The sequence below is a fragment of the Cephus cinctus genome, unplaced genomic scaffold, assembly GCF_000341935.2.
Source record: "Cephus cinctus unplaced genomic scaffold, Ccin1 Ccin1_scaffold0693, whole genome shotgun sequence".
Taxonomy (NCBI): domain Eukaryota; kingdom Metazoa; phylum Arthropoda; class Insecta; order Hymenoptera; family Cephidae; genus Cephus; species Cephus cinctus.
Window position 1 is genome coordinate 231,124 of NW_014333316.1, and position 13,051 is coordinate 244,174.

Consider the following 13,051-nt stretch of genomic DNA (forward strand, 5'->3'; position numbering starts at 1 on the left):
TCGACGTTCGTGTTTCTGGACTAACCACCCCCCACTCCCTCCTTCTCCTCCGACCCCCTCGCGTCTCGCCAGCTTGCGACTGAATTCTCATTTCCAGTAGCGAGCCTCTAGCAAAGAGTGGTACCGGTAACGTGTGAACTAGGGCACAGAAAAAATTACCTAGAATACGATGGAGAGATAGATCCGGGGGTGAATTGAAAAAAAAAGTAATGAAAGAAATGCGACAAGGACAGTTCGACAGGAATTAAGGGGATGAAGGGGGATGAAGGGAGATGAACGGGGATCAACGGGAACAGCGAGTGTAAGTTGAGTTTTTACGACGTCGAATTAATATCGAAATGCCGCATATATCGTCCAGTTAGCTGCTGGTATTTCCAGGACTAATTGAATGCCGTGTCGACGACACTGCGCTTAGCTCGGGCTTTAATTGAATTCGATGAGTTTACATTGTGCGACAGGAGAAAAGGATCTTGCCACGAGTTATCCTGGTAGCAGCCACAGCTAGACGCTCAATTACAATGAAAGAGGATAAGCAGAACCTACGTAAGGTGTAACGCGAATAGAAGTCAGAACCCGGCGCATTCCTCACTTTTTGAATTACGTCAGAATGACCCTGTTGCTCCGTGAACTTTCACCTCTCTGGACGCCCAATGCAACTGCAATACGATACACCTGGAGCAATATTATTGGCAAAGTTCCTTTATTACGAGCCAATACTAATTCTCCTGGCATTTACGGGGGAGACGCAGCAGTTTTCGCACTCTGAGAATTGACTCCCATATTCCCGGGGTGGGGTGCGGGGGAGTTACACATTCGGAGCACGTAGATTGCTAACCTAACCTAACCTAACTTGTTTAGCGGTTTTAGCGGTATTTGATTAGTTAAGTGAATTTCCAAACTGTCTCGAAGCGAACTGACGACTGCGCGCTCAAGCGTACGGAGCTTTATGTATTTCCCCTCTATCTTTATAAATGTTATGGAACTCCTCGCAAAATTACATTTTTATACTTTCGTCCGATAAAAAGAATAATAGAATTTCTTTAAAAATGGACTTACCCTGCGTGTAGTTCATGTCCTCCTCTCATGTACCTCGGAAGTCACTCCTGAGCGGAGTCGCACGATCGCAAGGGCAGCGCCTGAGACAATTGAAAAACATACAACAGTTAGTTTCCAACGTAATTCAAATTTTTAAAAGTTATCTTCAATTATAAAAAAAAGTATTAAAATAACTTAATCGTTGCATCACTGTCCCGAGACGTCAGTCGGCTACAATGTTATTTACCCGGCCTTGTCAAATAGGCTGAGGGATGGTCAAATAAGTGGAAAGCCTGTAAAGGTATATTAAGGAAGGAAAGTAAGGGGGACTGATGACGTCACATGGACTCCCTATGCGATAACAGTTAACAGTCTCCGATATAGCTACGGGACTTATTGGCTAACTAAGCCAATAGTACCGCAAACGATGTGTCCATCTGGCGAAGCTAATTAGCGACTTGCTATATACGAAATGGACCTGCGGCTCTAATAACCGTCCGTATCGCATTTTATTCGATATCCGCTAGCAGTGGCAGTTGCGCGAGCGCTGTAACGCCTGGTAATTGCGTTACTGATTTATACGCGCGATAGTAGCCACTGAAATTCCCCGAGTCCTTCTCTGTTACGTATATATATTATACACAATATAAGGTAAACACATATATATGCTATAACGCCTATGTAATACTATACCAAGCCCAATTCCACCAATTCCAGTTGGAGGACTGCTTCCTCCTCCTCCTAGTCCTTCGTATGGCAGTCGCAGGTTACTCCTCGAGTAAGTAGGCAAACGGATGGTTAAAAGCCAATTTCGTAACGGGACGGAAAACGCTTTCGAAACGCAATTCCGCGTATAGGCAAGATGGCAGGCAGGACGAAAGGCAGCGGATGCTATTAGAGTTAGGACGGTGCCCCGAGCGGCTCGTCGTTCAAAGCTGCGAATTGCTTCGAGCGACGTAACGTTTAACGAAGCGTTTGCTTACCCGCCGTTTTGACCGTCGCGACGCCTCGAGACTCGGCTAATTCATGGGAAAATTTCCAAATTCAACTTCGACGTTTTCCTATGTATGTCGTATATATTTATATATACGGGGACGATACGGATGGATAGACATTACCTAATCACTTCGTTTACAGTACAGTGAGATAAATTGTTAGATCAGCATATTTCAGGGTGTTAATAAATGCAGTGGGGGAATATTTAATAAGGAGAGGAAATTACACATTGTTTTTCATACATGATGGTACTCTCAGAGGGGTACTAGAAAAAACTAATCTGCGGAGGATTTTAGCCCTCGTTTCCCTTAATTAGCATAGGTAAACGATGAATACATGTAGTGCGTTGAGAACAAACCTAAGTTATCACGAGGACTCGTTCAAACATTATCGATGTTCTGCTTTCATCTTTGTTCACCGTTTCGCAGTTAACCTTCGTGGTGTTGAATCACATTTCTTGTTTCTGTAAAGTGTAAACAGAATTATTAATTATCTATTTCTTTCATATTGGTTTTCATTAGTACAAAATAGTTTTATTAGAAATCATGTAAAATAAGTATGTTATAAATACCTGTATTGGGCTTGTCGCTGGGAACAAAGCTACAATTGGGATCCACATGTACGTCTAAAAAGACGTCGATCTTAGCTTTGGTATAGCCTTAGATACAGATCCGTAGAAGACACGCTTTATTTATCACGTTTAGACACAAACACGCGAATTATCGCGCACGAAAGAGAATCACTGCACTAATTTAAATAAACTCACTATGTTGCGCGATTTCCAAAGTACTGCTGAGGGGTAACGAGATGGCATGAAATGGGCTGAAGGCCCGAGGCGAAGAAGCCTCAAAGAAATGCATTTGATGATACTGATAGGGAATGGTTGTTACAGACATGACACTTGACCGGGGACAAGCGCGATGGACCGGATTAAGCAGGCTAGGGTGCGAAATACACGCTATCGGGCCCAACCCCCACGGACAGCGGAGGTCCGGCTAACAGATACCGAAGTAACAGCGAACTGCTGTGACGCAAGAGCTTAAAGGGCCGCGAAGCGGCTTCCGACCTTCGACAGACTTTGGTCGCGGACACAAAGCATTGACAAACATGAGTACAAACTTTGAACAACATGAGCATATGTGAATGGCCTGGACTAAGCAGTTGCTTGTGTCGCAGAACCAGAAGACGGGAAAAGGAGCCAGGCTATGAAAATTCGCGATCACCCCTAGCCGAGTCGACCGCAACGAATCACTGGGCATCAGCACCGACCGAGGCCGGTAGTCCCCGAGGGGACTTGAATTTACGCTTCAACCTTCGTCACTGCCCGCCGCAAAGCCGAAGCTAGGGCAGGTTAGACGTAAGGAACCACGTTCGATCTCCGAAGACGAACCACGTTAACCCTAGATCAGCGCGCAAAGTGTTTCCTGCAGAGGGTGATTAGAAGTTACCGGGATTTGAGGTCCCATACGCCAAGTGGAGTAGCACAAGCGAACGCAGATTGACGTGACCGCTCCCCTAGAGAGCGCAGAAAGGGATGCCGACGCCAACCCATGACTCCCCACCGCTCAAACCGTCTTGGCATATTTGCTGCGGAGTTTACTGCGATACCAAAGTGATATCACGAAGAAGGTATAGCCCAGCGGAAGAAATTGGGAAAATAGGTAACACTGAGATAGATTGAGAGAGAGAGAGAGAGAGAGAGAGAGAATGAAATTTAAAAAACTCACACGCCCGATACTGTATACGGTCCGCGACGGAATGAGGGGTCTCAGCCAATACACTCGATCTCAGTACCTGGCGATTTCCCTCCCTCACCTTCCCCGCCGATTCCCACTACTCAGAGTCACTACGACAACAACAACTGTGACCTGCGACTTTATCAATAACAATTTTGACCAGTAGGTATACTATATGAGGACTAGTAAATATAGTAATATAGCAAGCGCCCTTTGTTCAGCCACACAATAACTCTTTTTTTTCAAAACAAGTCGACGCTGCACTTTTTTATTTAATTATTATTATTTATCATTATATTATTAATTATCGTTCATTACCATACATTTAAATGTAATGTTTTACGTAAAATCAGCTGCATCCAAAAATTAGCAGCAATATCCTGCAATATTAAACGTCATTATACCATTGCGGAATATAAACCAAGAAAATTCTTGTATTCCGGAGAGACTTGATTGATGAGCTCAATTCGTTAGATAAGAGCGTCCCGACGCAATAATAATACTAACAAAGTCCTGTCGTCACAACGCACCAATCGTTATATCGCCGTATGGAAGAGTCTGCCGTATACCTAGTTGTGGAAATGCAGGGCCTAAGGTTAAGGGATGATATTGGAGGGGTTGGGATCTGAGAAATAATCGGATAATGTGGACCAGAGTGCTGAGAGCGAATTGAGAGAAGATTGTTTCTAGGGAAAAATACGGAAGAGAGTGAGTGGTCCAGAGGCTGTAGGGATAAAAATATAAGAAACTCGCTCACCAAGGCGATTCGATACGGTCAAGATAAATTGATACGGATAGATTATGAAGGGTGTATATAGGTATAACGATATATTGGGGTGAGTAATCTACTGTGTACCGGGCATTCAGAAATAACGATTCGGAGGATGCTATTATGTCTTGCGGACTCTGGAATTCCTGCAGCTAGAAAAATGGGATGCATTTGCGACAGGAATATCCACCCTTAGGTGAAGAAGGGCTCTGGTATATATATTATACTTTTATTTTTGTTTCTTATTTTATTTCTTTCCTTCTACTTAGTTCTCGTTCACTTTCCATCGTGCCTGTCTTACTTCTCCTAATTCTTTGGTTGGGCCGAGCATATTTCTTCGAGTAGTCTGTGCTATTGTCTCATTGTCAAGTTTTCCGTATCTTTAATTCTGTATGAGCTATTGGTACAATAAATTCAGCTCCCGACTGATCAATTGAGATATGCAACAATATAAGAGAGTACTACGTTTGCGATACATCGGCATTTCAGGAGAATAACCATCCAGCCTGCACTTGGCGCGAGACTCGAGCGAGTCTCTTGATATTGGACGCCAGTAGGTCCGACACGAGTCCTCGATATGTCTGGAGTAAAGAGGTCGCCATAGTGGAATATAGAAAAGTAGAGAGAGAAAAAGGAACGCGAAGAGGAAGAAAAAAGCGTGAAGAGCAGAATTGAATTATCATAAAGGAATTGAGTCCGAATATCTGACCGGCTCTATCGAATGCCAACGAGGGAACGAGAGATATCCATAGCTTTTTCAATATCGCTGGCGATGCGACCATAAACCTGTATTTGCATTTTTAAGAAGTCACAAAAACTCATCGCTGCACCATAAATATGATGCCAGGAGATGTACGATGAAAATTCTGATTGCTCGATAAAACGATAAAAAGAACACGAGAACTGTCAAACATGCGCGCCTATACTAGAATAGTCTTGCATACCGTATTAAAAAATGTATATTTCAAGAAATGGGATATCCTCCGAAAATAAACTAGAACGAAATATAATCCGAGAGAGAATAATCGAAAAAATAAAAAAAGGAAGGAAACAGTCCTGATCCACACAGATTGGCGCCAGCAGCATTGGTTTTTTCTTTTACCCTTATTTTTTATTGTCAAAGCCCCTGAGTCACACAACAGTCTTTCCAGTGTTAGACTGCACATACGTATATATATCATACAGGTAAAAAATGGGACGATAACGAAGCCAGCAAAAGAACTTGATTGGTTGTGCGGTTCGATAGCTAATGCAAGGGGCAAAGGTTACCTATATTCCGATATGGGCTTTAACGTCGGCACGCTCTTAAGTGCTTATAGTACGATCGATAACTCTACCCTCCAGCTAGGGTATTATGTTGCCGTTTCAAACCGCCGTCTCCTGGTGAATGCCTTCCCCGTCGCAGCTAGTGTGCACGATTACCTTCCAGTGCCTGAAGTATCTCCAGCAGCCTATACCGTATACGCGTGTAAAGCCACACGCGCCCTTCTACGTCATCCAATCATGGTTCACCTTAGGCACAGCATCTCTTCAGTCAGTTTCATCTCTACTCCGCGCCACTTGCGTAAGCACACGTGCCGCAGCACGAAGTAACGTTGAAATAAAGTTACGATTGCCTTACGATTCTGAGCCAGGCTCTAGCTGCTTCTCCCGTCTGTACCAACCTGCAAATTCCTGCAAATTCCTCTACCCTTATACCAGATCAAGGATAATGCGAACTCAATATCCCGCATCCTGCATCCAAGTGGGTGCATACGATCTATGGTCGGTGCATCAAATCCTCCGCATAATCATAATATTTATGCATACGCATCTCGCTTGAATGCACTACTGATGTACATGTACGTGGCGGGTTATGACGACCGATACAGGATGCATTAAGGTCGAGAATCATTGCTCTACAGTCATCACTATTGTCTACTATCTATTACACTGGGCTGTATTGCTTAGCACTTTGTTCATCGAGTGCACTGTAATGCAGATCGATTTATGGGACTGTTGATTTGCACTGCGTCCGAACAATAAGCCCAGATGCCCACCTAGATCTTCGAAAGCACGTGTAGCACACGTTATCGGGGCACGTTCGGTCTCACGCGAGTTTATGGGAACAATAATTTCGTCCCTTTGCACTTCATCATTTTTATGTCTCATTCACCCCATCTCGTGTCCCGTGCAATTTTAAGTATCTAATTTGATTTGAAGATGCGCGGCAGCGTCTGTCCTGTGTCCCTTTATGAGCTGCGCACATGTGGCTCGCCGGAGAGCGCGTTAGCACGCGACGCGGAAGGAACAAAAAAGACGGAGACGTTAAACACTTGGAATTCACGTGGGGATCACTGGGCGGCATTACGTGTTATGTAGAAACTTCAGGGACACGTCAGCATTTCCTGAGTATGTGGGGAGATTTGCGCCTGGATTCACGTGGCACGTGTGTACCCAGGGTTCCCTGTAATTTGTACTTAAATTATATGAATTGGCGTTACTAACAAGGTGCACGCGCGGAATCGTCTTCATACATGTATTACAGGTAAATTTTCTACCTTCGTATTTTACCACCTTAAAGACAATTTTGTGTAGTGTCAAAATAAAGTATTGCGTGTCTACTATGGAATTTGCGAATATTTCATGTGAACGGAGACACGAAACAATAGCAGCTGCACAGCATTGCACTGTGTTGCATTGCATTCGAAAAATGACCCAGATATCGATTCCAGGAATTGTTAAGTTATCAGAGCGAGATACGAATATCTAATCAATTTCACTTTCGAGAAGAACTGGTACAATTATTATTAAAAATTGGATGCTGGGTAGCGATAGGGCTTAGCATCCTCTCTCTAGGACGTTACTTTATTATCTCTTTTTATTAAGGTCGGTAAAGGGATGCCTGATTAAGAATGGACCCTTCCACGGGGTGTCCGCGGTTGGTGACATTAATAGCATCGACAGCGACGGTACCCCAAAATCTCTTGGCTTATATTTGATTCAGCAACCCGAGGCAGGGCTGAGCTGGAACCTTCGTGAGCCTATATTCAATTTCGTCGAAGCGACGGCTATTGTCGCGAATCGAAGGGCTGACCTTGCACACCTTTACATTGTGACAATACGATGGAATTCGATGATGGTCCACGTGTCAAGGGTCATCCTTGTGCCTTCGATTACTTGTCACATGGGAAATCCTTCCACCGGTAGAACCTTCCAATGGCTCCATAACGAATAGCACGCACGTATAGATATATTCACCGATCAGATCTGATCGGATATCTGGATATCAATAGCTATCCCATGTACATATGTGCGTACCTAACCTATATCCTTTGTCAAATGCGCGTGTCCAGTATGCAAGGAATGCACGTGGGATGCCTATCGTCGTTGTCGAACAATGTAGGGCTGTTTCTGAATGGAATACTGATTCGAAGTCCGGTATTTACAGGCTCCTAATTTCGCAGCTTTATAAATCCAGCATGGCGTCGCTGGGGCTGCGGAGGAACGCCGAAGAGTAAAGTAACGGAGTTTTCCTGGACGGAATACCAAATGGCATTCGCAGGGAATAATAAGGAATCGGCTGGAGGCGCGTGCGAGGCTACAATTTCGCATGGCACATCCGACGCCAAGTTCCCTTTCTTTATTTTCCCAATTGCTCTTCCCTCGTTACTTATTGGGACTTTCATTAGACGCGCCACGTTGTGTCACGAAACAGTCACGGTTGGACAATCAATTCTCTTGCAATTCATTTGACTTCGACGTCCTTTAATTCTGCCCACTCTGAGACTATCAAGCTTTTCTTTACCGGGAATTAGCATCCAGCAAGCTAAGCAGGAAAGGAGAAAGAGAGTCTCTATATTCTGTCTTATTCCATCTTGCTCCATCCACCTCCTGCCTTACTGGCATATACATGTATATGTATAACGTCGTTAGAAGCTCAAGCTTTTTCCAAGCCGCTTGGATACGTTTGAGAAGGCGAGAACTTTCCCACGTACCGCTGGACTTGTAGAAAAGGAGTTAAAAGAAGAAATGGAAAAAAGAAATGGGAATTGGTGACACAGAATGGGAAGGACGAGGTAAAAAAGCGAAGAAGCGCAAAGCGAGGAAACTGCGGAGAGAAGATTGAAAGAAAAAAGAAAAGATTGGGATGGTAAAGATGGAAAAACAGGAGATCAGACTTTTTTCTTCACTTTTCGAAGACCAGGAAGAGCACAGGTACAAAACGTTACCTCTATATAGGACACAGAGAAATCCGTGCGCACGTAAAGGCGCGCCGCGCCGTGACTACACTCGCAGTCGGAAGAGCCAAAAAGCGGCGGGACGACGCTACTGGGTGGATTTATTCATAAACGTTATTTTCCCTGGGAAAACTTTCCCAATCTCGTTCCTAGGCACCCACTGTGTGTTACAGGGGTTGGGGTAATATCGAGTTACCTTGTTAAATTGGAAACAGTTTGCGGCTTGGTTCCTTTCTTCGCGAGGGAAATTACATGTCCGACCATTCACCGTCGAGGGCTTCTTTCTGTAAGTTGGCGCTGACGTCAGGGAGTCTGCTGTTCGTCAGTTCGTCAGTTCGTCAGGTAGGAAACCCTTATCGAGTATCCGGACACACAACGTCTAGAATCCGTTAAAATTAAAAAAGAAAAATATTGCATCGTGAAATTCAGCATCTTCCCTGGACCAACCTATCAATTCGTATTATTTTTTTTTTATCGTAAACACTTCACTCGCTGATCCTGTCTGATTATAATGGTTGGATAAATAAAAACGACAAAGGACGCTTTTCCAAGCCGTTTTTGTTTTTACTCGAAAAGAACGATTTTCCAGGCGCACGCTCAATTATCTCACAGCACTCGCTACATGCGTGCGTTCCTGTCACGAGTGATGGATGACGTTTCCCTATCTCTCTCTCCCTTGCCACCACACATATGTATACCTAAACGCACGTACGTACAAGTGATATCTCTTTCTCTCTCTCTCTCTCTCTCTCCCCCTCACATCGCTCTTGCTCTTGCGTGACTCTCTCGCCATGAGGGATGCCGCGTGAATAATTACCCCCATGGCGCTAAAGCCCGTCTGGCTACGTGAAATCCGAGCACTGAATACTCCCGTAGTGGCGCGTACTTTAAACGGAGCCAGCAGGTGCTTTAATAATGGCGAGCAGAGTTTAATTAATAGGCTATAACAGTGTCGTAATCTTTGAGGATTGTGGATAGGAGGATTTGAATAGGAGGGATTGAGATTAAAAATAAACTACAGTACATTGGCCTGTACGGCCTGTACGGCCTCTACCGCCTGTACAGCCTGTACCAACGAGAGGCCTGTCGTGTACTGTCAGTGTATAAGCTAAAGACTCCTCGGCGAATTGGTAGGGCAGTCACGAGCGGCAAGTCAGGATCTGGAGTATAAAGGGGTTTAGGATTGGATCCTACCTGTGAGCTTTTTTCAATCAGCGCTATCGGCCCGCTGGCTGCCGTCCCTGTCCTTGGCTGCAGAGCCCGAATAAAGCACACGCAGTGTAGACTGTGTATCGAGACCCTCGTCTTCTAAGGGACGCTCGAGGATGCCGACTGGGGGATAGTTGGCGGCCCACCCTATTTTCCCTGGACCAGCTAGAGGGAAGCTTCAAGGCAAAAGGTCCCTGCAAGCCGCGAGAATTCGACAGTCTTCTCACGTCGCCGATGAATGGTCTGACGAGACTGTACGAGACTTTGCGAGACAATCGCTTGGGAAATCTGAGGCTCGCCGATCCACCACCGTTCGCCATTTTCCCTTCTCAAGGTCTACACTGTATTCACCGTATCTTTCGCTGCTCCTCCTATGCGCCCAGCAACCCTCTTCTCATAAGGATCCTACGAAGATGTCCTCCCTGAAGATGGCCGTGAGATCGAGCGAAAACAGCCGTGATTAAATTTAACCCCCAGAGCACGGCAATATATTGCACCAAGGGCCGATAGGACTCTTGAGATATGCTGGAGTTGTTGTATTTTTTTTAGGGGAGGACAAAAGTTCATAGCTCAGGGTAGTCAAAGAAATATTGAGTTCTCAGGGCGCAGAGTATATTCAAGAGACACTGCGGAATAGACGTGAGTAAGGCGTGTATCTAAAGGACGCGACAAGTCCAATCGAATTGGCTTGAGATTCTAGGTGCGTCTCGCAAGGATTCTGCTCTCTTAGAAAGGCTGCATTTGAGATTGTATCTGCATATGCACTTTACCATCTATATTCGTTACTGTAGACACGAGTGGATTTTTCATCAGTAAGAATTCTTACTGCGAATTTCCATTGATTCCAGGATTTTCCACTGTTCCGTTAAATAAAACCTTTTCGCATGTGGGATACGTGAGTTAACCTGAGGATAGGTAAATACGCGGTGCTTGCACGGGGAAAAGAATCCGACAGTAGCTGGGAAAACTTTGAAATGCCTGATTTTCTGCAAAGTCACTGAGCCGTACCCTTAAGCAAAGTATACAGGCCCCTATATGCTATATATTTAGACATGGTTAGAGCACGGCAACATTTCTCTGCCATTTAGACTTACCGGTCTAATGTAAATATGGCAATTAAGTTCCTCGTACGAAACTATATAACATTACTGTGTACACAACTCAAATGGATGAACGTATGGACCACGGGAGAAAAATTAAGGTCTCTGTAAGTCAGCGTCGAATTACTCGACTATCTTTCCCTGATCGTCGCGTTTATCTTTGTCCCATAAAGAGAAGCGCGTGATCATTCCAGTCTCCGTTAATGGCTCGCGAGAGAAGATCTTCCACCGCAGGAGAGAAGAGAAACTGGACGATCTTGCTTAACGTCTTCATCGATACAAAGAGGAGACGGTATCGTGGGATGAAGCTGTTTACGCGCCCGCAGAATCCTCGAGTGGATACCGCGTAATCTGAGAGGATGCTGTGAGTACCCGGGCTGCCAGGAATCCCGAGAAGACACTCAAGAGATCCCGTGCCGGGGTCTCATTATCAGCCTCGACAATAATATCACGTGTATTGTCTAGAATAGATGGAATTTCAAATTGACTCTTCAAAAGCTTCACTAAGATTCTTATTAAGATTTTTGGGAATAATAGAAAAGTATCGATTACACGTGTACTTGGGTGACATGATTAGGTTAGGTAACGTGATCTTCAGGGGCCAATAGGGGGCCCTCGCGTCCCGATGTTCATGCTGCGACCACGTTTTCGAACTTGTAAGGAATTTTATAAAAATGTACCTCCTCCTACTTTATTTGTCACTCGTGACACGGACAACTGACCCAACCCTCGATAATGCGTAAGTAGATTGTAGGTTGTAGGTTGTAGGTTGTAGGTGTCACCCAGTTCCATTTCTCGACGAGCACTAAGAGGCGAAGACGCAGCGTGGGCGACGAGGAGAATAAGGGCGTCGATCGTAAACGTTTTGTGGCTTTCATTCTGAATCTCTTTTCTTTTTTAAGCGTTGACGAGAACGGCCTTAACGGCCTTGCCGGTCGCTGGGATCCGATAGACTGTCGTAAATATTGGACCCTATACTATCTTACAGTGGGTCCCATCCGTTGGCCTCTCGCGCTTCGCTCGTGCAATCAATTCATGATTTATTTCCAGCATGCTAGTCCCGATTTACGGTGCCGGCTTGGGTGTTCCGATTTATCCATGGAGATGAGCTACCATTCCGAGGACATCCTGTTCACTAGTGTAACTGTAGTCATGTGTATCTTAACGAACTCTATGGATCGATTACAGGCCCATAAACGGGATCGTACTCGAGCATTGATACTAGCTGGACCACCTCGTAAAATCGTCGCGTTTAGTTTCTCTCCGAGCCAAGTCGTCGAGTCGTGCTTCTCTTATTCTCCTATTTGAAATCCCATGGGCTCTCGAAGCTGAATTCCAAAAGGAATTTAATTAGGATTTCGATAAAGTTCCAACTGAAGAATAATGACGCACTGGTACGTAGCGACAGCGACGTCATTACACCGTGGTTTTTATTAGGTTTTTCAAAACAGCATTTTCACGTGATGCTGCAGTTGCAATCTCTTACACAAGATAGAATATGATAAGAAAGTAGTTTTCTCTCGCGTTGGTTGGCTTGTTTCCTGCATCATATCAGAAGCTGCATAAGTAACTCGATCCAGCTTAAGCCGAAGCCGCTCTGTCTCCTGTTACCCCAGGGCTTTCTGTAGCTCTCATGGAAAACTTACCGTAACGGCGTAAGGATGAGATGGGAGAAACCTTCCTGCGCATCCCTTACGCGTAAAATTATCCACACAAGGGTGTGTGTTGTCTACCGGAAGACTTGTAACATTAAGCACCGCCGATTTAATCATAACATTTGAAAGCAGCCCTTATTCAGTCTTGAGATTCGGATGCAATTCAATTTCATCAGTTCTCCTACAATAAAAGTTCATTTTCCCCCATTAAAGGGAGATTACTTCCGGTCTCTTATCGCGTGAGAAGGAGCCTGAATTAGAGTAAATTCAGTAACCCGGGTCACACGGATTTGCATTCTTGACCGCAACCAGCCGAGGGAGGGGGGGGGGG

General features: G+C 44.9%; 1 protein-coding gene across 7 annotated transcripts in view; it reads right to left on the reverse strand.

The window, feature by feature from the left end:
• The window catches only part of LOC107269978 (teneurin-m), a 293,857-nt gene that overhangs the window by 182,866 nt on the left and 97,940 nt on the right, over positions 1 to 13,051 (reverse strand). For 2 of the 7 annotated variants that reach the window (XM_025087373.1, XM_025087374.1), the window contains exons 1-3: positions 2,603 to 3,247; positions 2,390 to 2,494; positions 1,057 to 1,136 (exon numbers count right to left, since the gene is read on the reverse strand). In XM_025087373.1, coding sequence (XP_024943141.1) covers positions 1,057 to 1,072 — 16 coding nt within the window. In that variant the 5' untranslated portion in view covers positions 1,073 to 1,136; positions 2,390 to 2,494; positions 2,603 to 3,247. Of the gene's footprint in view, positions 1 to 1,056; positions 1,137 to 2,389; positions 2,495 to 2,602; positions 3,249 to 13,051 lie in introns of those variants that run through there. The other 5 variants (XM_025087372.1, XM_015744486.2, XM_025087371.1 and 2 more) reach the window with 4 other exon arrangements.